The sequence below is a fragment of the Salmo salar genome, chromosome ssa22 (assembly GCF_905237065.1).
Source record: "Salmo salar chromosome ssa22, Ssal_v3.1, whole genome shotgun sequence".
NCBI classification, from domain to species: Eukaryota; Metazoa; Chordata; class Actinopteri; order Salmoniformes; family Salmonidae; genus Salmo; species Salmo salar.
Genome location: NC_059463.1, coordinates 12,629,260 through 12,654,393, shown reverse-complemented (window position 1 = coordinate 12,654,393; position 25,134 = coordinate 12,629,260). Strand labels below are relative to the sequence as shown.

General features: G+C 41.3%; 3 protein-coding genes across 7 annotated transcripts in view; 2 read left to right on the top strand and 1 right to left on the bottom strand.

Annotated features, from left to right (window-relative positions):
* Nucleotides 1–246: 246 nt before the first annotated feature.
* Nucleotides 247–12,589, top strand: utp3 (UTP3 small subunit processome component). 2 transcript variants are annotated; one of them, XM_014166272.2, is made up of 15 exons: nucleotides 247–531; nucleotides 864–951; nucleotides 1,151–1,207; nucleotides 1,299–1,355; nucleotides 1,466–1,580; nucleotides 1,710–1,778; nucleotides 1,931–2,052; nucleotides 5,206–5,346; nucleotides 6,939–7,051; nucleotides 7,136–7,232; nucleotides 7,347–7,478; nucleotides 7,754–7,899; nucleotides 11,581–11,641; nucleotides 11,927–12,034; nucleotides 12,299–12,589. In XM_014166272.2, exons 1-15 carry the CDS (start codon nucleotides 515–517, stop codon nucleotides 12,386–12,388), a joined length of 1,413 nt encoding a protein of 470 aa, XP_014021747.1. In that variant the 5' UTR covers nucleotides 247–514; the 3' UTR covers nucleotides 12,389–12,589. The 2 variants fall into 2 exon arrangements, with proteins under 2 accessions (XP_014021747.1, XP_014021746.1); XM_014166271.2 differs by having other exon boundaries at nucleotides 11,578–11,641.
* Nucleotides 12,590–14,503: 1,914 nt separating this feature from the next.
* ppcs (phosphopantothenoylcysteine synthetase) lies at nucleotides 14,504–16,957 on the bottom strand. 4 transcript variants are annotated; one of them, XM_014166201.2, is made up of 4 exons: nucleotides 16,790–16,957; nucleotides 15,174–15,707; nucleotides 14,968–15,071; nucleotides 14,504–14,881 (listed from the first exon to the last, which is right to left on the bottom strand). In XM_014166201.2, the coding sequence occupies exons 2-4, from the start codon at nucleotides 15,703–15,705 to the stop codon at nucleotides 14,681–14,683; spliced, it is 837 nt and encodes a 278-aa protein (XP_014021676.1). In that variant the 5' UTR covers nucleotides 15,706–15,707; nucleotides 16,790–16,957; the 3' UTR covers nucleotides 14,504–14,680.
* Nucleotides 16,958–20,849: 3,892 nt separating this feature from the next.
* The window catches only part of LOC106582813 (forkhead box protein J3), a 90,335-nt gene continuing 86,050 nt past the window's right edge, over nucleotides 20,850–25,134 (top strand). The window contains exon 1 of the mRNA XM_014166268.2: nucleotides 20,850–21,133. The gene's annotated coding sequence lies outside the window, so the exon portion shown is untranslated. The remainder of the gene's footprint in view (nucleotides 21,134–25,134) is intronic.

The window sequence follows — 25,134 nt, the reverse complement described above, 5'->3', positions numbered from 1 at the left end:
GACTGTGGAGCATGTATTGCTACAGCGTGGGGAGTATCAGAGGGAAAGAGAGAGGCTGAGATCTAGTACGAGGGAGAAGAGGATACAGGAATTTAGTTCAAAGAGTATATTGAGTGGAACTTCATTAAATATAGTTTCAAATATTTTGTTATATTTTTTTAAGAGCAACGGGGCTGGCAGGAAGAATTTCGTTTTCCCTGTCTCTGGCCCACACTCCAGTACAGTAGGTGGCGGCAACGCTTATAAACCCCAACGAAGAAGAGGAAGAAAACAACCCGGAAGCACGTGGAAAGAAAATAGAAAATGCGAGGCTGCTAGGAGTTGCCAACAATTATTTGTCAATTTAAAGTTTGTTTAGTCACCGGAATAGAGACAGCGTTTTTTTTTTTTACCGAGGACTTTAATTATGCCTGTCATATTTATGTTTGGAAGATCACATTTTTAGGCAACAGAAAAAGTTATCCCACTAGTAAGATAGCTAGCAAGCAAACGTTACTCTACTGAGCTTCTCAACATGGTTCGGGCGCTAAGGTAGGTTAACTGTTTATGCAAAGAAATCTAGCTAACTTTAGTTCAATATGCTAGACATTTAACCTTTAAATTGTCATATGAGATGGCAAGATTGTAGTCTTTATGATGTCCAGGGCACCGTTTTTCAAAAGTTAACTATATGTCGCCTTTCGAATACGATTAAATGCATATGAATAGAACGGAGGTTACCGTTTAAGTACACGTGTCGTCCGTTCTATTCATTACATTTCTATGCATTTAATCCTATCCGAGAGGCGAAATCCAAATAGATTACTTTTGAAAAACTGGGCCCTGGCTTGGATGTGACAACTTTAACCCCCTGCTCCACTCAGAACCAAACGCGCCCCTACGGTGAAGAAGACGGAACAATTTGACGAAGATGACCCTAAAGCATATAAGGACATGCCTGTCCCAGATAAGGTACAGTCTATATATGTTATGGAGAAGCCTGTGTGACTAGAAGTGTGATTAACCTCATATGTTATCAACATCTGCACAATGTTGATTGTCAACTATGCTTATGGAGTATGTCCCTTACTTGACCAATAGTTGTCATTGTTGCTGTAGACAGATTTGAAAGTTTCCATTCAACCTCCTTTCAACGTACAATCTTTTTAAGAGATCCTCACAGTATACGAAGGACAAGATCGATGAGTTCCACGATGACAAAATCGCGGTGAGTCTCATCTATACATTTGTACAGTTCAACTTCTTAACTATCTTTTAACTCGACTCAGTCTTAATGTTGTATACGTTTGCCACTATAGAAACTCCTGGCGCGTGGTGTTCAGATGGACAGTGACCAGGAAGATGGTGATGACGAGGTGAGTCAAAGGCAAACAACTGCAGGCGAACAGTATCTAATAGAGCAGAACTTGAATGACTTACCCGCGCAAACGTCACATTGAGCCGATGAGTATCATGTGGGTTGCAGGAGGAAGTGATGGCTCTGGACCTCACTGACTCAGAGGAGGATGATGATGAGGAGGAGGAGGAGAAAGAAGAGGAGGCTGATATGGACAGTGATCTGGAGGGGAAGAAGGAGGATGGTAATTATACAGCCCAATGTCAACCTACTATAGCAGTTTTTGTACCCACTCCACTATTAACCTGTTTTTTTTTCCCCTACATGTGTATTTTGCTGAATTAACATATTAAATGTGGTTGTTTTCTCCTAGGTCTCCCCAATGATATGGCATGGGGAAACAGGAAGAAGATGTTCTATGACTCTGACTATGTGGCCGCCAGTGAGTATTTCACATTTTATTCATTCATATTATTGAGACCCGTTACCTGTAGTCTTCTATGATTCCTGAATATTTAAATCTGGTTGCTGTAGTTACGTTTGTTCGACATAGGCTGTTACTTTGAAACGACTCACTTTTTTGGTTTGTTGCAGAGGGGAAATCTCAGCAAGACGCAGAGGCAGATGATGAAGAGGAAGAGGAAGAAGCTAAGAATATTCAGAGACGATTGGCTGTCGATCTTAGCGAGGAGGACTATGATCTTAACCTCCTTCAGGTATGCATTATCAGCAACAAAGTATACAGTTGAAGACGGAAGTTTACATACACTTAGGTTGGAGTCATTAAAACTCGTTTTTCAGCCACTCCACAAATTTCTTGTTAACAAACTATAGTTTTGGCAAGTCGGTTAGGACATCTACTTTGTGCATGACACAAATAATTTTTCCAACAATTGTTTACATACAGATTATTTAACTTATAATTCACTGTATCACAATTCCAGTGGGTCAGAAGTTTACATACACTAAGTTGACTGTGCCTTTAAACAGCTTGGAAAATTCCAGAAAATGTCATTGCTTTAGAAGATTCTTATAGGGTAATTGACATCATTTGAGTCAATTGGAGGTGTACCTGTGGATGTATTTCAAGGCCTACCTTCAAACTCAGTGCCTCTTTGCTTGACATCATGGGAAAATCAAAAGAAATCAGCCAAGACCCCATAAAAAAAAATTGTGGACCTCCACAAGTCAAGTTCATCCTTGGGAGCAATTTCCAAATGCCTGAAGGTACCACGTTCATCTGTACAAACAAGAGTACGCAAGTATAAACAGCATGGGACCACGCAGCCTTCTTACCGCTCAGGAAGGAGACGCGTTCTGTCTCCTAGAGATGAATGTGCGAAAAGTGCAAATCAATCCCAGAACAACAGCAAAGGACCTTGTGAAGATGCTGGAGGAAACAGGTACAAAAGTATCTATATCGACATAACCTGAAAGGCCACTCAGCAAGGAAGAAGCCACTGCTCCAAAACCTCCATTAAAAAAAGCCAGACTACGGTTTACAACTGCACATGGGGACAAAGATCGTACTTTTTGGAGAAATGTCTGATGAAACAAAAATAGAACTGTTTGGCCATAATGACCATTGTTATGTTTGGCGGAACAAGGGGGAGGCTTGCAAGCCGAAGAACACCATCCCAACCGTGAAGCACTGGGGTGGCAGCATCATGTTGTGGGGGTGCTTTGCTGCAGGATGGACTGGTGCGTATCACAAAATAGATGGCAGGAAAATGATGTGGATATATTGAAGCAACATCTCAAGACATCCGTCAGGAAGTTAAAGCTTGGTCGCATATGGGTCTTCCAAATGGACAATGACCCCAAGCATACTTCCACAGTTGTGGCAAAATGGCTTAAGGACAACAAAGTGAAGGTATTGGAGTGGCCATCACAAAGCCCTGACCTCAATCCTATAGAAAATTTGTGGGCAGAACTGAAAAATGTGTGTGAGCAAGGAGGCCTACAAACCTGACTCAGTTACACCAGCTCTGTCAGGAGGAATGGGCCAAAATACACCCAACTTATTGTGGGAGGCTTGTGGAAGGCTACCCAAAACGTTTGACCCAAGTTTAACAATTTAAAGGCAATGCTACCAAATACTAATTGAGTGTATGTAAACTTCTGACCCACTGGGAATGTGATGAAAGAAATAAAAGCTGAAATAATTAATTCTCTCTACTATTATTCTGACATTTCACACTGTTAAAATAAAGTGGTGATCCTAACTGACCTAACACAGGGACATTTTACTCAGAATAAATGTCAGGAATTGTGAAATACTGAGTTTAACCTCTTACATCTAGACGTTCCGCTAGCGGAACACCTGCTCCAATATCCAATGATAGGCGTGGCGCGAATGACAAAATCCTCAAAAATACAAAAACTTCAATTTTTCAAACATATGACTATTTCACAGCATTTTAAAGATAAGACTCTCCTTTATCTAACCACACTGTCCGATTTCAAAAAGGCTTTACAGCGAAAGCAAAACATTAGATTATGTCAGCAGAGTACCAAGCCAGAAATAATCAGACACCCATTTTTCAAGCTAGCATATGTCACAAAAACCCAGAAGACAGCTAAATGCAGCACTAACCTTTGATCTTCATCAGATGACACACCTAGGACATTATGTTATACAATACATGCATGTTTTGTTCAATCAAGTTCATATTTATATAAAAGAAAAAGCTTTTTACATTAGCATGTGACGTTCAGAACTAGCATACCCCCCGCAAACTTCCGGGGAATTTGCTAACAATTTACTAAATTACTCACGATAAACGTTCACAAAAAGCATAATTATTTTAAGAATTATAGATACAGAACTCCTCTATGCACTCGATATGTCCGATTTTAAAATAGCTTTTTGGTGAAAGCACATTTTGCAATATTCTAAGTACATAGCCCAGGCATCACGGGCTAGCTATTTAGACACCCGGCAAGTTTAGCACTCACCAATATCAGATTTACTATTATAAAAGTTTGATTACCTTTTGTTGTCTTAGTCAGAATGCACTCCCAGGACTGCTACTTCAATAACAAATGTTGGTTTGGTCCAAAATAATCCATCGTTATATCCGAATAGCGGCGTTTTGTTCGTGCGTCCCAGACACTATCCGAAATGGTAAATCAGGGTCGTGCGCATGGCGCAATTCGTGACAAAAAAAATCTAAATATTCCATTACCGTACTTCGAAGCATGTCAACCGCTGTTTAAAATCCATTTTTATGCCATTTTTCTCGTAAAAAAGCGATAATATTCTGACCGGGAATGTCCATTTAGCTAAACAGAGGAAAGTAAACAAAGCTTTCGGTCGACGCGGGCACGAGCCTGAGTCTCACAGTACTGTAACCAGCCACTACCCAAACGCGCTACTTTGTTTCAGCCAGAGCCTGCAAAGCCACGATTCTGCATTTTGCTGCCTTCTGAGAGCCTATGGCAGCCGTAGGAAGTGTCACGGGACAGCTAAGATCCTCACTCTTCAATAAACAGAGACAAGAAGAACGACACCTTGTCAGACAGGCCACTTCCTGCATGAAATCTTCTCAGGTTTTGGCCTGCCATAGGAGTTCTGTTATACTCACAGACACCATTCAAACAGTTTTAGAAACTTTAGGGTGTTTTCTATCCAAAGCCAATAATTATATGCATATTCTAGTTACTGGGCAGGAGTAGTAACCAGGTTAAATCGGGTACGTTTTTTATCCAGCCGTGAAAATACTACCCCCTAGCCATAACAGGTTAAATGTGTTTGGCTAAGGTGTATGTAAACTTCCGACTTCAACTGTACATGCTTGAGCCTCTAGCTCTATCAAAGTAAATAAATAAATGTTCCTGTTGTCCTCATTGTGTGTCTGCATGTGTAGGAGTTTGCTGTAGAGGAGCAGGGGGTGGAGAAGGAGAGGATTGTGAAGGATCTGAAGCAGATGTCCCAGAAGGAGAAGATGAAGCTGCTGAAGAAAGAGTCACCAGAGCTACTGGAGCTCATTCAGGACTTTAAGTCAAAGGTATTGTCGTGTCTTTGGGGTACCATGTTTATCAATTAACTCCCTGTAATTATTATCACGCGATTAAACTGATTAATCGTTTAATTGTAATTAACTAGGAGATCGGGGCACCAAGGAAAATATTCAGATTACAAAGTTATAATTTTCCTAATATAACTTTCCTATATTATAACATTATATATTATATTCTATTATAGTATAGTATAGGCCGATTATCTTCTGGTTTAAATGGTGTAGTTTACCTCGCGTCCAGTCTCATTCCAAACGTCGTAAATTGTTGTATCTGCACGAACCCAGTCTTTACTAAGAGTCATCCATACATCAATTGTCTTAAAATCATTTATTTACTAAACTAATTAATTCACAGAAAGTATACAAACAGTAATTATCATCACAAAGAATTGGTAATGTGCCCTAGTGGCTAACAGGCATGGCTGGTGTCTTGTAGAACAGTGGGTCCTAAAATGTTCAGCTGAGGAGGTACAGAGTTCATTAATATTAACAATTGACATGCTAATCAATTGCCCATGAACGCTCACTCATTTGGGAACAATTGCAATCAATATATATTTACGCTCAGTGTGTCGTCGGGATCCTTGTTGGAGCGTCGTTCTGTTGGAGAGTTCTCTCTCTCTCTCTCTCTCGGTTAGAATGGATCTTTCAAAGCGACATTCATTAATGTCGTCATAGAATGGGTGTTTCGTTGGTCTTCGCGTTCAATGATATAATTTACTTATCTGCAGACTAATAATTAATATCAAAGACTTGTTCTTATTCTGTCGGTATCAATAGTCTAAAAGTTAACCACGTGGTATAGTTCACTTTCAGTAGAGTACTTGGATGGTCAAACCTATTGGCCAACTCGCAATGGAGTGGAGGCCAGGTCTGGAGAAATGTAAATCAGGGTGGGTTTTATAGTGACATAGAACAGCTTGTCACATGACGCCTGGTCCTGTCTGTGTCCCTGGGGGCGTGCCGATGACTGAGTTAAGCTTGGTACAGAAATATAATTCTATCACATTAACATCAGTACATAGCATCTCAATGTATTACAAATAGCTTTATCCTTATTAATACATTCTATACAACCATGTGGATGCAAGGCTGAGGCTATTATATAAACCGTTTTATGGTAATATGGCTATATTGTCTCTGAGTATCACAAAATTGTACCAAGCGGACCAGTTCGTAGCTGGATTCTTCACCAATCTTCCATACCTTCTCCAGAACACAAATGTCATTCGGTTCCCCAATTCTGTGAGTTGGAAGAATGTCCTGTGTCTCTCTATGGGCCATGTGGCAAGAGATTCTCCTGGAATGTTACAACCCCCTCACACAGGGCCTGGGTGGGGGGAGGTAGGTTGGGGGATGGTGCAAGGGGGGAGGGGGTCAACTGTCCTCCCTGTACTCAAAGAGGCCAACGTCATGACAGTATGATAACCACAACATCACTACTACTGTATGTGCAGCAGGATAAGAAACATGCAGTGTAATCCACACTTAATGTTGTTGAGCCTGTAACAAGAGTTACAGTTACTAACGGTGGTGTTGTGTGGTAATGCCGTGCTGTTTGCCAATGGTGTTGTGTGCAGTTGGCAGAGCTGAAGGACGAGCTACAGCCTCTTTTGGAGATGGTCAACGATGGACGGATCCCACCAGGAAAGGGTGCCAACTACCTCAAGACCAAACAGCAGCTTTATCTAAAGTAAGTGTGAATGTTATTTGGGACACAAATTGCAAAAACAATGCCAATGAGGATGTACTCGCTTATTGTTATTTCTGTCCTTAGTTACTGCACAAACATCAGTTTCTACCTGGTCCTGAAAGCAAAGCGTATTCCCGCACACAACCACCCTGTGATTGAAAGACTGTTGACTTACAGAAATGTGAGTAGATGCATTGTAATTTGATCCAATTGTAGGTATACTGTATGTAGTGAACTTCACAGTGCTTGTCATGTAGCTGGTATGATTCTGATTGTTCTCTGACTGTCCCTGCAGCTGATTAATGAGATGGGTGAGGTAGACGCTCGGCTTGCCCCACAGCTGTGCCAGCTGCTCTCTGCAGACCAGAAGGAGAAGTCCGCTAGAAAGTCAGAGAGCAGCAAGCAGATCACCAACAAGAAGGTCAAGGTGAGATATGAGTTGGACGTTGGTCCATTGGGTGATGTGGATGTTGCATGTACTTCAAGGTGGACTCAGCGATAAGACGTAGATGCACAAGGCTTAACTTCTCTGCTGTGTTGGTCCCGTTGCTACCACGCTGTCAGTGTGAAGCGAACCCGTGCGCATAAACTGTGTGAGAGGGAAGTCTTGCATCTCCTTCAACGCAATATCTACGGTGCTGCTCGTGACGATGTCATTTGGCCGGGTCTACCTTTAAACTGGACTGCTCCCTATGTTGTCAGGTATCTGAGGAGGCTCGGGCGGAATCATCTGAAGACTCAAACTCTGACTTGGATGAGGAGGCTGCTCTGCGCTTCTACAGAGGAGTGGAGGAGAGGCTGAAACTGAAGAGGAAGAGCAAGAGCAAGGACCCACAGGTTGAGGAAGGGTGAGTGTTACCGGAGTACATTATAGAGCACCACAGTGGAGGTGTCGTAGGACCAATAAAACCTAGTGGTCAAACGGAAATGGTTCCAATCATTTTCCCACCATTCATTTTTCCCATAGTGGATTTTATAAACACCTCAAATAAGGGCTGTGTTTCTTATAGGCTAACACTGGCATGACGTTTTGATAACCATGTAAATAAATCTCTTTCGGACAAGCTGACTTTTGTATCATTATATTCGACTCGATTTAAACTGATTCGAAAATGCCAATTAGCATCAAATTAGACATCTAATCATATTTTATTTGTCACGTGCGCCGAATACAACAGTGTAGCCCTTACTGTGAAATGCTTACTTACAAGCCCTTAACCAAATATGCAGTTCAAGAAATAGAGTTAAGAAATGTTTTACTAAATAAACTGAAGTGAAAAAAATCATCAAACAGAAGAAAATGACATAGCAATAAAGAGGCTATATTCAGGGGGTACCGGTACCAAGTCAATGTAAAGGTTAGTCGAGGTCATTTGTAAAGTGACTATGGATAGATAATAAACAGCGAGTAGCAGCAGTGTAAAAACAAAGGGGGTGGTCAATGTGAATAGTCCGGGTGGCCATTTTGATTAATTGTTCAGTAGTCTTGTGGCTTGAGGGTAAAAGCTGTTAACCTCTTGGGGCTAGGTGGGACGCTAGCGTGCCACCCGTGGTGCACTCCATCAACAGCAGGTGCATTTCAAGAGCGGCAAATTTGAATCCAAATAAATGTCAAAATTCAAATTTTTCAAAAATACAACTATTTTACACCATTTGAAAGATAAACATCTCCTTAATCTAACCACGTTTTACGATTTCAAAAAGGTTTTACGGCGAAAGCATACATTTAGAGTATGTTAGGACAGTACATTTACAAGAGTTGTGTGTAATGTTTTGTCAAGTCAAAGACAGGGTCACCAAAACCATAAAACCAGCTAAAATGATGCACTAACCTTTTACAATCTCCATCAGATGACACTCCTAGGACATTATGTTAGACAATGCATGCATTTTTAGTTCTATCAAGTTCATATTTATATCCAAAAACAGCGTTTTACTATGGCATTGATGTTGAGGAAATCGTTTCCCTCCAATAACCGGCAGTCAAGTCAGCGTCAAATTAAATAATTAAAATTAGACAACATTGGTAAAATATTATATTGTCATTTAAAGAATTATAGATTTACATCTCTTGAACTCAATCAACTTGCCAGATTTAAAAATAACCTTACTGGGAAATCACACTTTGCAATAATCTGAGCACTGCGCCCAGAAAAATACGCGTTGCGATACAGACTAGACGTCATGTTGGGGAGATCTAAAATCGAAAATACTATGTAAATAATCCATTACCTTTGATTCTCTTCATCAGATGTCACTTCCAGGTATCACAGGTCCATAACGAATGTAGTTTTGTTCAAAAAAGCTCATCATTTATGTCCAAAAATCTCCGTCTCGTTAGCACATGATGTAAGCCAGCCGGACTTCTCGTCATGAACGAGGGGAAAAAATATATTTCCGTTCGTTCAAACATGTCAAACGTTGTATAGCATAAATCATTAGGGCCTTTTTAACCAGAACATGAATAATATTCAAGGTGGACGAATGCATACTCTTTTATAACGTATTGGAACGAGGGTACCCAACATCAACTCGCGCGCCAGGTGTCTAATGGGACATCATCGTTCCATGGCTCTTGTTCGGTCAGATCTCCCTCCAGAAGACTCAAAACACTTTGTAAAGGCTGGTGACATCTAGTGGAAGCAATAGGAAGTGCCAAAATATTCCTAAGCCCCTGTGTTTTTCAATGGGATAGGTTTAAAGTCAATACAACACATCAAGTATCCACTTCCTGTCAGAAAATGTCTCAGGGTTTTGCCTGCCAAATGAGTTCTGTTATACTCAGACACCATTCAAACAGTTTTAGAAACTTTAGAGTGTTTTCTATCCATATATAATAAGTATATGCATATTCTAGTTACTGGGTAGGATTAGTAACCAGATTAAATCGGGTACATTTTTTTTATCCAGACGTGCAAATGCTGCCCCCTAGACCCAACAGGTTAAGACTTGGCGCTTCGGTAACGCTTGCCGTGCGGTAGCAGAGAGAACAGTCTATGACTAGGGCAATTTTTTTGGTGCTGGATGTCAGGAAGCTTGACCCTAGGGATGTATTGGGCCGTATGCCCTACCCTCTGTAGCGCCTCAGATGCCGAGCAGTTTCCATACCAGGCGGTGATGCAACCGGTCAGGATGCTCTCGATGGTGAAGCTGTAGAACCTTTTGAGGATCTGGGGACCCATACCAAATCTTTTCAGTCTTTTCAGGAAAAGGTGTTGTCGTGCTCTCTTCACAACTGTCTTGGTGTGTTTGGACCATGATAGTTTGTGGATGTGGAGACCAAGGAACTCAACTCTCGACCCGCTCCACTTCAGCCCCGTCGATGTTAATAGGTGCCTGTTTGGCCCTCCTTTTCCTATAGTCCATGATCTGCTCCTTTGTCTTGCTCACCTTGAGGGAAAGGTTGTTGTCCTGGCACCACACTGCCAGGTCTCAGCCTATAGGGAGGTCAGTCTCAGCGTTGTCTGTGATCAGGCCTACCACCGTTGTCGTCAGCAAACTTAATGATGGTGTTGGAGTTGTGCTTGGCCACACAGTCGTGGGTGAACAGGGAGTACAGGAGGGAACTAAGCATGCACCCCTGAGGAGCCCCGGTGTTGAGGATTAGCGTGGCAGATGTGTTGTTGCCTACCCTTACCACCTGGGGGGGGCCCGTCTGGAAGTCCAGGATCCAATTGCAGAGGGAGGTGTTTAGTCTCATGGTCCATAGCTTAGTGTAAGTAAGAATTTGTTCTTAACTGACTTGCCTAGTTAAAGGTTACACACTAGGATGAGCATTTTATTGTTTGCTTGTGGCCTTATACAGCTTGTCGAGTGCAGATATCATGCAATACTACAAGTCACTGCAAGCTCCTGCTGACACCTTTGCTAACAGGTATCGTGTCAATTTAAAGAAATGTTGCCAATTTATTCATTACTACATTTTAGCTTACAGATAGTTAACCCAGAGATTCTTAGGGTTGCCTTGATTCGTCAGTCTCACTCAGATCATGGCATTTGTAGTTCTTTATGATATCCACATTAGCAGATAATTGGCAATTTTTTGGTTGGGGGTAAATACAAGCGACTATATTGATAAGTCACCTTAACCAAGAGATTTACACGGTTATCAAAACGTCACGCCAGGGTAAGCCTTCACGAAATGCAGCCCTTATTTTAAGTGCCCTTACAAAAAAAGATTGCAGTATACTGCATCCGAAATGAGTAAAAAAAAAAGTTTTACTGCAGTAGTTTTGTAGTGTAACTGCAGTTCAACTGCAGTACTCTGCAATTACTGCGTCCAAAATACCAGTCGACTGCAGTTACTGCACTTTTACTGCAGTTTCAGAACTGCAATCTTTTTTTGTAAGGCTGTTTCTAAAATCCCCTATGGGAAAAATGAATGGTGGAAAAAAGATTCTAACCATTTCCCTGTTTGACCGGATATTGGGTTTTATGGGTATTGGGACATACTGTGGTACTCTATTCAAGTTCAAAGAGTAGGAATGAGATGGGCAGGGTTTGATGGTAGATCTGTTTCCTCGTAGCAGATTGGAGGAGGCAGGAGATGACGAAGTGGATCCAGATGCCAAGAGACGCATTACCTACCAGGTACAGTGCAACACCCTCTGAGAATTAGAATGAGTTACACACACACGCATTCAAGTATACAGCAGCCATGATTTATTGTACATCTTAGCCTTCATGTACAAAATGAACTGGTTCATGTCTCTTGTTCACATTTTCATTGTACAAAGCACAGTATGAGGCATTTATTCTCACAATACATAAAATCATGGCCTTCAGATCAATCTTGTACTTTGTAAGCGTATTATATTCCCTTCCTAGTTTAAACCATTAGTCTAATTAGCACATGCTGCTCTATCCTTCCTGAAGATGGCCAAGAACAAAGGGCTTACACCAAAGAGGAAGAAGATTGACCGCAATCCCAGAGTCAAACACAGAGAGAAGTTCAGACGAGCCAAGATCCGCAGAAAGGGACAGGTTTGTAGACTACATTTAAACTTGAAGTTGCAGTGTATACAGATCCTATGAATGATTGACTAGAAGTGCTTTGCAGGAATTACTGACACCTTCAGGTAAATCTTTCAGAACCACTGCTGTATAACGGTATTATATACAGTATTTGAAAGCAACATTGACAACTTGTATCATTTAACTTGTCAATTATGGGCCAAATTACAAAAAGACTGTTGGAATTCCTAGTTCTTCAAAGAAATCTACATGAAAGTATTTAATGTATTCCAGGTTCGTGAAGTCCGTCGTGAGGAGACAAGATACAGTGGAGAGCTGTCTGGTATTCGTGCTGGAGTTAAAAAGAGTGTCAAACTCAAGTAACCAACCCAACTGTTTCCTTTAAGGAAGACTGTCAACAGTTCCCTGTAGACTGGAGGTGATTTGTGTGATTTCTCCAGCACAATGTAATACCAACATACAGTTGAGGTTTAATGTCCCAAGTCTGTCACCTTTACTGATGTACTACTGTCTGACATTACTCTGACAATCTGCTTTGTTGCAATAAAGTTGTTCTTAATCAAATCTAACTTCATTTGGCATTATTCCACAACCCACATGTTGTAATCTGCTTCCTGACAAGATGGTATGAAAGTTAAGATGCTCAAGGATTGGTTTGCTTTCGTTACGTAATGTTTTTTTAGGCAGTACTGAAACCTGCTTATTCATGCATATGAATGTCTGAACTAGGTGGGTGAAAGCCAAGCCAGATAAAATAAAGATCCAAACTCGACAAGCATGAATTGCAGCCAGATTTTAAACAGTTTAGTACAAAGAGATTGTCCCAAGCCCGGGGATTTGTACTGTACATTAGTGTTCTACAAGTAGCCAGGTCCAATTAGTCAACTGGTCGTTAGGCTGTTAATTGATCGAGGTTGTTTGTCGAGCAGTAACATATACACACTACCGTTAAAGTTTGGGGTCACGTAGAAATGTCCTTGTTTTGAAAGAAAAGCACTTTTTCCCCCGTTTAAAATAACATCAAATTGATCAGAAATACAAGTGTGGACATTGTTAATGTTGTAAATGACTACTGTAGCTGGAAACGGCAGATTTTTAATTTTTTTTAATGGAATATCAACAGTGAAGAGGCGACTCCGGGATGCTGGCCTTCTAGGCAGAGCTCAAGTATCTGTTATTTTGCCCATCTTAATCTTTTCTTGTTATTGGCCAGTCTGAGAAGGCTTTTTCTTTGCCACCCTGCCTAGACGGCCAGCATCCCGGAGTCGCCTCTTCACTGGTTGAGGCTGGTGTTTTGCGGGTACTATTTAATGAAGTTGCCAGTTGAGGACTTGTCAGGCGTGTTTCTCAAACTAGACACTAATGTACTTGTCCTCTTGCTCAGTTGTTCACCGGGGACTCCCACTCTTTCTATTCTAGTTAGAGCCAGTTTGCGCTTTTCTGTGAAGGGAGGAGTACACAGCGTTGTACGAGATCTTCAGTTTCTCACATGGAATAGCCCTCATTTCTCAGAACAAGAATAGACTGACGAGTTTCAGAATGTTATTTGTTTCTGGCCATTTTGAGCCTGTAATCGAACCCACAAATGCTGACGCTCAAGACACAACTAGTCTAAAGAAGGCCACTTATTGCTTTTTTCATCAGGACAACAGTTTTAAGCTGTGCTAACATGATTGCAAAAGGGTTTTCTAATGATCAATTAGCCTTTTAAAAATGATAAACTTGGATTAGCTAACATGCCATTGGAACACAGGTAGTTGCTGATAATGGGTCTCTACGCCTATGTAGATATTCCATTTAAAAAATCTGACGTTTCCAGCTATAAGTCATTTACAATGTATTTCTGATCAATATGTTATTTTAAAGGACAAAAAAGGTGCTTTTCTTTCAAAAACAATTTAAGTGACCCCACAATTTTGAACGGTAGTGTAGGTTCCGGTACTGTTTATATTGAGGTGCAGGAGCGCCACAATTCTTTTGAGCTAATATTCTATAAGAGGAACGGAAGCTCAAGCAGTAGAAAGTTTGAGGTGCCCGTACTCTGCTCCGGTGAGCTTCTGCCCAAGTCAAGCACTGCTTCTTATCCTAGTGCAAATAGCCTACAGCTGTGTCTGTAGGCCCACAATATTTTATACAATTCTGCAACTTTGCTAGTGCAAGCTTTGGGCTAGACCCAACGTAATAGTAGATCATGTTTCAAGTTAGTTGCAGACAGGCCATGTGTTGCCAGTGATTTATAGAATATTTATTTTTATCAGGTTATTTTCTACCTGCAGGCTGCAATGTTTATATGTAGGCTATTTTGTTTCCTTCTGGTTATCTAGATCTCTGGCGCCCTCTTGAGGCATGTCTTACATCAAACTAAGTTTAAAGTGTCAGAAGATCAATGCCTATAGTTGAATTTATTAAAACAAGGTATGTCTATATGGAAAAATACACATTTACAAATTTCAAACAAACTGGCCAAAAGAACAGAACTTTCGGTCAACAAAGATTTTATTTCGTTGGGGAAAGCCCTAGCATGGTTAACTGGGGTCTCAGCCTTGTTGGGTTATAAATTGGCTGTGAGCTGCAGTCAGATTACAGACAATCCTGTCCTCAATCTCTACATCTCTGCTTGCTTCCTCATCTGTGAGTACCAGCTCGACCTGAGTGTCAGGTGTCACCACTACTACGTAACCTCGTCTGGTGTCCAGTACATTGGCTACCACAGCCTGGTGCCGATAGGTGGACAGAGCCCGCCGAGCTCTGTCCAGCAGGATGGATGGGTCTGTCTCCAGCTTGAAGGAAATCACAAATGCTTGAGGAGCCCAGTCCTTCACCAGCGGCGACAACATCTTGGGGACCATCTTCATACTGATCTACAGGAAAGAATCTTGACTTAACAGTGGATCTCTAATAAAGAGCATGTGCTTTTGTATTTGATGGCTTTCTTTACTCACCTGAAGTGGTCCATTGGAAGACTGGATCTTGTGCTCTGGCATGTCAGATGCTGGGATGTAGAAATCCGACACTGCTGCAGCCAAATAAAACATAGCGTTGGACCCTGAGTGGAATGAACACAGAGCGCAAGTTAGTTATCCCAGCACATGCAGGTACTGTACATCTTACTAAGCCCTGTTACCACTAGTTGACTGTCAGTACCTACCTATGGGGCTGAGTGCCTGTGCTGCTGCTTTGAGGAGGTGCAGGTACTCGGACAGGGTGCTGAACTCCACAGGCAGAAGAAGCCCTGCCTCTTTCACCGCCTGGTAACGCATCAGGATTTTGGCAATGTTGGGAAGTGCCTGCTGGTTGACCACAACTTGGTCAGAGACCGAACCCCCCTTTCCATTCTCCAGCTGTAGGCTGTCCAGCAGATTAATCCCAGAGTAGAGGCGTGTGAAAGGATATAAGGAACGGTGTCTGTGCAGGAAGATCACAGCATAGCCTGACTCAAGGAAGTACTCTGCCGAGGAGGCTCCGCGCCGGCCACTGCTGAAATTATCCAGGAAGCGGACGGTGCGAGACTCCAGGGGGACTTTGGTGCCTCCTGAGGTGATAAGCACCACCCTATGCCCTGCAGCCCTGTGCTGCACAGCAAAAGCTGCCATCTGCCCTTTGACCTCCTCTACATGGGAGGGAACAGCAAACTCTTCAGACAGCTTCCCTTCTGCAGTGAGGGTCCTGGGGTCTGCCATGCCTGGTTGGCCGAGGAGAGGGGGGGAACATCAGCTTACAAGACAAATATTACGTTGAAAAGGAATGTGAAACCTAACATGCATTGCCAAGTATGTGATTAAGCAATAAGGCATGGGGGGGTAAATGGCCAATATACCACGGCTAAGGGATGTTCTTATGCACGACACGGAGTGCCTGGATACAGCCCTTAGCCGTGGTATATTGGCCATATACCACAAACCCCTGAGGTGCCTTATTGCTATTATAAACTAGTTACCAACGTAATTAGAGCTGTAAAAATAAATGTTGTCATACCAGTGGTATACAGTCTGATATACCACGGCTGTCAGCCAATCAGCATTCAGGGCTCAAACCACCCAGTTTATAATTTGGTTTAAAGCTGCAACATGTAACTTTTTGGGTGACCAAACCAAATTCACCCAAGAATGTGAGTTATAGATATATAATTCTCATCGAAAGCAAGTCTAAGAAGCGGTAGAACTGTTTTGTGTTATTTCTATGTTTCACATTCTTAAGTTTCGTTTTTGCGTCTTTTACACCAGTTTCACACAGCTAAAAATGCAATATTTTTGGTTATGGACAAGATATTTCACAGCGGTTTAGATAGAACAATGATTCTCAACACTATACCTGTTTTTGTTGTTGTCACAAACTGAAATTAGGCGAACTATTAGAATTGTAACAACCAAGAAATGGCGGAGCACCTTTAAACGTCAGTGAGAGGAGCCAAGCCATCAATCTCTTAGATCATTTACGTTTTTGGTAGGAATAGGATACTTGTGACCTTGACAAACTTTTGAGGGGACGAATAGTAGTCACTGGTTGATTATTTGAAAGAGTATCTGGTTTGCCTCTAGGATAAGTAAGTATGTTAGACTCACCTTTGTCTACTAGCTACAACTTTACTGCACTTAACAGCAGTTAACGTTATGCCTTAGAAAATGCGGTTCACACTAGCTGCTATTACAAGGAAGTTCATTGGCATGGGGCACGCACCTAAAATCATTCGGCTAATGTTGCAGTTATCAGTGAATTAGCTTCATATTTATATGATTCTTATTCATTCATAGAAACATTCCTTACTTTCAAAGGCACCGAGGGGAAAATGTAGCTGATGATTGAGAGGTACCGGGCGACTTCCGGATGCTGTCTGGCGTGATGTCTTTTTCGATTAGCTACATTCATTGGAGGTAAAGAACTCGGAATTATGTCGCCGCCTAACGTCGTGGAGGTTGAATTGTCAGGTGACTGCATTACAAATGATTCCAACAACAAAAGGAATGTAGGGGCTAGCCTATACATTGCGTTTCAGTTATTTATCACACTTTAAAAAAAATGCAGATATAATAATAACCCACGTAGTGATTCAGTGGCCTTTCTCTAGATACCTTGAGTCACAGGCAAACAACCTCCTGTGCCATGAAGGTCCAGACCTGGCAGAGACTGTAGTAAGCCTCAGAAAGGCTATACAAATAAGGCAAACTTCAAACAAAAGCCTGTGACTGCAGGATCACTACTCTGCTGCCAGCAATGAAGTGATTGAGGGGGAACAGCTGGGATAAAATCAGCGACAGGACAAGTGCACTACCTACAAGTCCACATCTCTTGGCAGATGCTGTAGTCCCGGAAAGAGCGTATAGGAGAAGATAGTGGAAACTGAGGTTTTGTTTGAAACTGCTAGTGAGTCGGGTGAAGATAATAGCACAGAGAGGAATGGATTGTGATTGAATAAGTGGGATGAATATTGTTTGTCGACGTGTCAATTTCTGTATTTTGTATGACGTTGTTTTGCTGTCTTTCACTCAATGGATTTTGTATTTTCTCATTCAATACCCCGTCCAGCTGGTGGCGGTAATGCACCATTAATATTGGATGCCAACCGCCGTTAAACCCCATCGAAGAAGAAAAAGAGGCTGTTATCCGTTTTCACAGTGAGCTCCAAAAGGAACAGTGACAAATGTTTTGTTGTTTTGTCTGTGCCCCAGCACTTTGGATTTGAAATGATACAATGCCTAAGAGGTTAAAATACAGACTTTAAGCTTTAATTTGAGGCTATTTTCATCCATATCGGGGGAACTGTTCAGAAAGTACACCAATTACAGCTTGTGATGCTACAAACTTGTTGGATGCATTTGCTATTTGTTTTGGATGTGTTTCAGATAATTTGGTGCCCAATAGAAATTAATGGCAAAAAATGTATTATCATTTTTGAGTCACTTTTATTGTAAATAAGAATAGAATGTTTCTAAAAACTTCTATATTAATATGGACGCTACCGTGATTGCGGATAGTCCTGAAGGAATCGTGAATAATGATGAGTGAGAAAGCTACTGACGCACTGTTATCATACCCCCAAGACATTACAATAACAGGGAAGGTTAGTATTTTTTGGGGGGTATGATGAATATGGGTTTGGCGGATGCCAGGATAATGGTCTGGGGCTGTTTTTCATGGTTCGTGCTAGGCCCCTTAGATCCAGTGAAGGTAAATCTTAATGCTTCAGCATACAATTACATTGTAGATGATTCTGTGCTTCCAACTTTGTGGCAACAGTTTGGGGAAGGCCCTTTCCTGTTTCAGCATGACAATGCCCCTGTGCACAAAGGGGGACTGAGGCTGCTACACTGACCTTGGTGAACATGGTGGCTAGTCACCTTCAACATGCTAAATCATTTCATCACATTTTCTTTATTGATTTTAGTTCAGCTTTCAATACAATGCAAATACACACACTGCTGAAACGACTACTGGACCTGAATGTCAACGGAGGCCACGCAGGTTGGATCAAGGACTTTTTAACTGACCGCCCACAGAGGGTCCTCATGAATGGGGCCCTCTCTGATGAACTGACCCTGAAAAACAGGGGTTTGTCCTTTCACTGTTGTTGTTCTCTATCTACACTAACGAGATGAAGAGCCGAGGAAACAATGTGAGCCTTTTAAAGTATGCGGATGACATGGATCTGGTGGGACTCTTTTTTTAAAGATGCTACGTCAGATGGGGACAGCTGTTTTAAACAGACCAACAACCTTCAAGAATGGCGTCGGTCAAGTGCCCTCCACATCAATGTGGAAAAGACAAAAGAGCTGATCATCAATGGCAACAATTTGCCAATGTCCCAACCACTGTCTCTGAATGACCAACCAGTGGAGGTGGTTGACTGTTTTAAATACCTAGGGACACAAAGTGATAACAAGCTGAGTTTTACAGAGAATGCAGACTGTATTTTTCTTTTTAAGCAAGCCAACGCCTGTTCTTAATCAGGAAATGAAAGGGGTTTGGGGTCAGCCAGGATGCTCTGGAGAGGGTGTACTGCAGCTTGGTGGAGAGCATCCTCACGTTCAATATGACAGTCTGCTATGGTAATCTGAGTGTGAGGAGCAAAAGCAAACTGACCAGAATAGTAAACACAGCCAGCAAAGTAATTGGTCGACCACAGGCACATTTGAGAATTCTGTTCCACAAGGCAACCAAAAAGAAGGCACTGGCTGTCACCCCTCCCACCCTCTACACCCTCAGTTCGAGGCTTCCCTCTGGCCGGTGCTTCAGTATGCCCATGGCCAAGAAGAACGTGTTCAAACATTCATTCGTTCCTTGTGCTGTTGGACTATTAAATGCAAAGTAAATTGTATCGGTTATTGTACTTATCTATCTAGTGCAGTTGGGACAGTGGTCGTTGGGAGTGAATGTATTAATGTCCTCTATGTTGTTAGTGTATGCAACATGATGGACTGACTGGTTTAAATGTGTATGATGTGAGAATGTATGTGTATGTGATTATTTTAATGAAGGTGATGCCAAAGATGTGGATCCATCCTGGATGGACAATAAAGTTATATTCTATTCTATTCTATTAATGCCCATGATTTTGGAATGAGATATTCGGCGAGCAGGTGTCCACATACCTTTGGTCATGTGTGTTTGGACAGGAAGAAATATGAATCGCAACCTGTTTGCGGCTCAAGTGAAGCATTTTCAATGTTAATCCACTGGAGGTGCTGTTGCCTCACCAAAAACTGGATGAGCACACTGAAATGATACTGAACTGGACTAGCTCAGATTAGACGTTTTTGGGTCCAGCAAGGTATGATGAATTGACCAAAATATCAATGCATGTCTCATGAAGATGAACATTATTAAGATAATAGCTGACAGGATGCTTCTAAAAAATAGCAAAAATATTAATTTCTTGCAAATAAATATGACCTCTAGTAGTACTGTAGTAACTCCTGTAATAAGATTATTCAGAGCTAAACACCTCGATCACACCTACAGTGTTACACGCAAAATGGTACGCAGCATCATCTGGATATGTGTGCAACAAAATTTCAGCTTTCACATGGTACCATTTCCGCCAAGCCATCGATCTATGCATACAATTCGATGCATACTTTCGATACATCCAACGTATGGACCACAAAGAACGCAATGCATCAGCCTCTACAACGCAATGCTGTATGGCTAATGCAGAGTTCCATTGGAAATTAATATACTTCTTCTGGTGTACCAAAATACAAGGCACTGTTGGTGTGATCGAGGCGTAAGAACACAGAGAAACAACTTTTTTTGTATCATGTTTTTTATTTAGTTACTATAATGATTGAGTACATATGTGTTATTCTTACTACAGTTATTACTATTGTTGTTTTATTAAAGTAGTTGTAGCAGAGAGAGGACAGTAAAGTAGGGGACTAGTTTTTGTGGCTGTGTACATCTCCAAGTGCAGTTTGTAATTTGTGTCGTTCTCATGTTTCATGAACATTATTAAAGATAATGCTCCATGTAGCTGACAGGATGCTTCTAACAACGGTGTAATATATCTAAAGAAAGTCAAGAAAATAGCTAAATTAATAATGTCTTGCTGATAAATATAACCTCGAGTAGTACTGTAGTACGAGTATTAATAGCTAAGAAACAAAACCAAAAATCACGTATTTTGTTGTAATCATAATGATTGAGTAAATATGTGTCGTTATTATTATTACAAGTATTAGTATTATTGTTTTATGAAAGTAGTTCTAGCAGAGGCAGAGAGAGAGAGGACAGTGAAGTAGAGGACTAGTTTTTGTGGCTGTGTACACCGAGTGCAGTAATGTAGCCAGTGCAGTATGTAATTTGCGTCGTTCTCTGAATTGTATCGAAAGTAGTTCCGGGTATTTTTTTTTTTTTGTAGCCTGTGTAGAAAACGACAGAGTCCCGGATGTTGGCTGTCGAGACTGGACTCGAGAGAAAGGCGAACGGGAAAAGGCAGAGAAGCCGAAGAGGGACGACACTGGCACATTGGTGAGAGTTCAACGGGTCTTACCTAGGACAAACGACAAGAGCATAGGCACCTGAGGGACTTTCTTGTTGAAGAAGAGGTGAAAGGGGAGGGGGCAGATACTTCAATACTGCCCTGGACCAAGGTAACGACCTGACATACCCAGGGTAAGTGAGCTGTAAGAACATGGGAATGGTAGTTGAACTGAGGCCCATGAAATGGACGACTTTCATGGGGGAAGTGAGCTGTACTGAAGTTCTGGGGATTGAGTTCAGCAATCAGGCCTTGATAGTTTTCTTTTTGCTGGGACGGGGCGTATAGGGACATCATTCGTAACGACCCAGGTAGCTCGTTTCCTAACATGATAATTAGCATGCTTGATCACAATACGTAGATAGCTAGCTATAACTCTCGAACTTGACAGTTAGCACCATTTGACAACTGAGCAACTTTGACAGCTAACACCACGGTAGCATTCGTTTTTACATGTCTTTAGCTAACTAGCCATATTGCAAAGAAGCCTGACCATTCTTTGACAAGGTGTGTTGCTAAAATGTTAGCCATTTTAGCAACATTTACCCAAGCTAAATTGCTATCGTTAGCTAACTTGGGAATGGGTCACACTGTGCGCACACTGTATTTAGCTAGCTCGAGCTAGCCAGCTTGACTGGCTGGTACTTTGGTCCCTCATCAGCTGTTGGAATGCGTTACGTCTGTCAATTTAATGTTGTCTGACTTTGTGGGATTTCCCGAGATATGGATGATAACTAGTCTAAAATAATCAATGGTCTTAAGCGTTTGTACTTTAACTAGCTAATCAAAAATGTATGCATTGTCAAAATGTCACTGGCTAGTTTGGCTACCTGAAGTGAAGAATTGAGGGGGAAAAAAGCACTTGAGAGCAAGGCTTTGTTGATCAGTTGATTCAGGTTATAGTAGTTTCGACTTGCACAACCTATGACTCCAGAACCAGGGACGTAACACCAACTACTGATTTGTTAGCTACAGATTGTACGCCTGATAATGTGATATAACCAAATATTGTTGGTGTCCTTTATGGGCGTTACAGGAAAGCCACATACAAACCGCCGCCATAGATTTGATCAATTTACCTGTTCTTTGCGATATTTTCATAGTTCTCGATTCCGTGAAAAAGTATATTTAAAAAATGTATATTTCCAGTTACAAGTAGATATACAAAAACCAGCGAAAACTCAAAGATAATAAAAAAAGTAAAAAAATTGTATTGCGTGAAGATGTTCCTCGCCATCGTAGCTTCTGCACATATAGCATTTCCCAGCATCTTTGCAGGAGCCAGGTGTTGCAACCGAAATTAATTTACAATTTTTAAAAACATTTTTTAAATTGTATTTCACTTGAGGTAAAAAATAAAGTTATAAACCAGTTCAAATCCCCCAAAAGTTACGGTTCATATGTTTAGTTTTCGTATATATTTTGTTGTTGTGCGAAATCAACATCGTTTTTACTTTGAGCTCATTAATTTACTCCAATTAGCGCCAATAGAGCAGCAACGGGTAAGATAGTTGTTTACATGTTTGATTGGTCAGATAATTTGCAGGAGCTTGATTTAACTGAAAATTCACAGGTGGGGACAGGGGCAGACATGGAGGGGGATTGGCTTGAAGCTCTGAACATCATGACGAAATTGGAATGTATTTAGGCTATTACTAGCACTATAACTAAACCGAATTATATAGCTAATAGACAATATTTTTGAAAAAAGATGTAAAACAAAAAATAACGTCATTAACCAGTTCTGAACATTAGAAAATCACGATTCTGTTCTGGACCACTAGAAGTCACTTTCGTTCCTGGTCCTGTTTCCGTTGCTCTGAAAATGTACTTATTTTCCCAGAACCGGTTCCAAACCCTGGCAGGAACTAGTTGTTTCAATGCATCACGCCTGCAGCCACGTAGTAGATGACAGCTAGTCATACAATGTGACCAAAAACAAAGTTCTGCACACATGTAAGACGTATACAGTCCATTTGGAAAGTATTCAGACCCCTTGACTTTTTCCATATTTTGTTATGTTAGTCTTAACTTTAATATGGATTCAAGTACTTTTATCTCAATCTACACACAATATCCCATAATGATGAAACAAAAACAGAAAATAATAGTAGAGTGGCCAGACAGAAGCCACACCTCAGTAAAAGGTACCTGACAGCCAGCTTGGGGTTTGTCAAAAGACACCTGAAGACTCTCCGTCCATGAGAAACAAGATTCTCTGGTCTGATGAAACCAAGATTGAACTCTTTGGCCTTGTTGCCAAGTGTCACCTCTGGAGGAAATCTGGCACCATCCCTACGGTGAAGGCATGGTGGTAGCATCATGTTGTGGGGATGTTTCTCAGGGACTGGGAGACTAGTCCGGATCGAGGGAGAGAGAACCTGTCCAGAGCGCTAAGGACCTCAACAGTACAACAACCATAAGCACACAGCTAAGACGACACAGGAGTGGCTTTGGGACAAGTCTCTGAATGTCCTTGAGTGGCCCAGCCAGAGCTCAGACTTGAACCCGGTCGAACATCTCTGGAGAAACCTTGAAACAGCTGTGCAGCGACGCTCACCATCCAACCTGACAGGGCTTCAGAGGAGAATGGGAGAAATTTCCCAAATACAGGTGTGCCATGCTTGTAGCATTTTTTTATTTAACCTTTTATTTATCCAGGCTAGTCAGTTAAGAACAAATGCTTATTTCCAATGACGGCCTACACCGGCCAAACCCAGACGACGCTGGGCCAGTTGGGACTCCCGATCATGGCCGGTTGTGATACAGCCCCGATTCAAACCAGGGTGTCTGTAGTGACTCCTTTAGCACTGAGATGCAGTGCCGTAGACTGCTGCGCCACTCGGGAGCCCGAGAAGACTCTAGGCTGTAATCACTGCCAAAGGTGCTTCAACAAGGTACTGAGTAAGGTGTCTGAATACTTATGTAAGTGTTATTGCAGTAAAAAAAAAAAGAAAATTGCACATATTTTTAAACCTGTTTTTGCTTTGTCACGATGGGGTATTGTGTGTAGATTGAGGGGGGAAACTATTTAATAAATTTTAGAATAAGCCTGTAAAGTAACAAAGTGGAAAAGGTTAAGGGTTCTGAATACTTTCCGAATGCACGCTATCTCACTCGATACAAAACATAAATTCAGAAAGATATTAAATCTATGATTTTTGTAGAATCAACTGGAAAATGACATTTTGAAGAATTTATTTTGTCCTCGATTTGGAGAAGGGGGGGGGGGGGTATTGGCAAGAACAGGTTAGTTGCAAAATTGATGGCGGCGGTTTGTATGCGACTTTAGTCCTTAAAATCTTTGGTTATATCACATTATCTGGTGTAAAATATGTAGCTACAGTTTTCTATTATCACATGTCTACGAAACATAAGTTAAGTTGTTTCTATACATGTGCCATCTCTGCTATATGTCCTACTAACAAATACAAAAAAAAATCTCTAACTTAGTCCCACAAAGATAGACCAGACCCGTTTTGTCTTAATCATCCATTATTTAAAGCTACAATATTTAACTTTTTTGGTGACCTGACCAAATTCACACAGAAATGTGAGTTAGATCTTTAATTCCCATTGAAAGCAAGTCTAAGAAGCTGTAGATCTGTTCTTTGTGTGCTATTTCAATGCTTCCCGTTCTGAAGTTACGTTTTTGAGTCTTTCGGTTATGTAAATCCGTTTCAAACAGCTGAATATATAACATTTTTGGTTATGGAAAATGAATTTCACAGCGGTTTAATGGTACAATGACGGCTTGTTTTGTCACAAACTGAAATTAGACAAACTATTAGAATTTTAGCAACCAGGAAATGGCGGCATGATTTCTGCGTAGTGCATCTTTAAATAGCAGCTACAGTGTGCTGTCTGCATGTACATGCAGCCTTGAAGCTGTTCAAGTATTGATATCACTCCACCGGCATTACATTAATGACTTGAGTAAGTCTTTGGTTCTATTTTGACTTGGTTTTTAGAAATGACGATGTGCATAAGTCACAAATGCATCTGATTCCTCAAAGTACAGTTTCAGTTACTGAACGGTAATGGGGAGGGCTTTGCAAATGTGTGTGATAAAAATAATAATTGTCATTCAATGTGCCATCAAGGTTCTAACTCTCTCCTCTCCCCTAGTGATGGA

Excerpts from the sequence above, each read along its gene's own strand:
- utp3 (XM_014166271.2), top strand. Across the intron at positions 1,779-1,930 it reads CTCTGACTATGTGGCCGCCA|AGGGGAAATCTCAGCAAGAC; the intron begins GTGAGTATTTCA and ends GGTTTGTTGCAG. Across the intron at positions 7,052-7,135 it reads AAACAGCAGCTTTATCTAAA|TTACTGCACAAACATCAGTT; the intron begins GTAAGTGTGAAT and ends TTCTGTCCTTAG.
- ppcs (XM_014166200.2), bottom strand. The coding sequence starts at position 15,705 with ATGGCAGACCCCAGGACCCTCACTGCAGAAGGGAAGCTGTCTGAAGAG. Across the intron at positions 15,072-15,173 it reads ACAGGCACTCAGCCCCATAG|GGTCCAACGCTATGTTTTAT; the intron begins GTAGGTACTGAC and ends CATTCCACTCAG. Across the intron at positions 14,887-14,967 it reads CTTCCAATGGACCACTTCAG|ATCAGTATGAAGATGGTCCC; the intron begins GTGAGTAAAGAA and ends TCTTTCCTGTAG.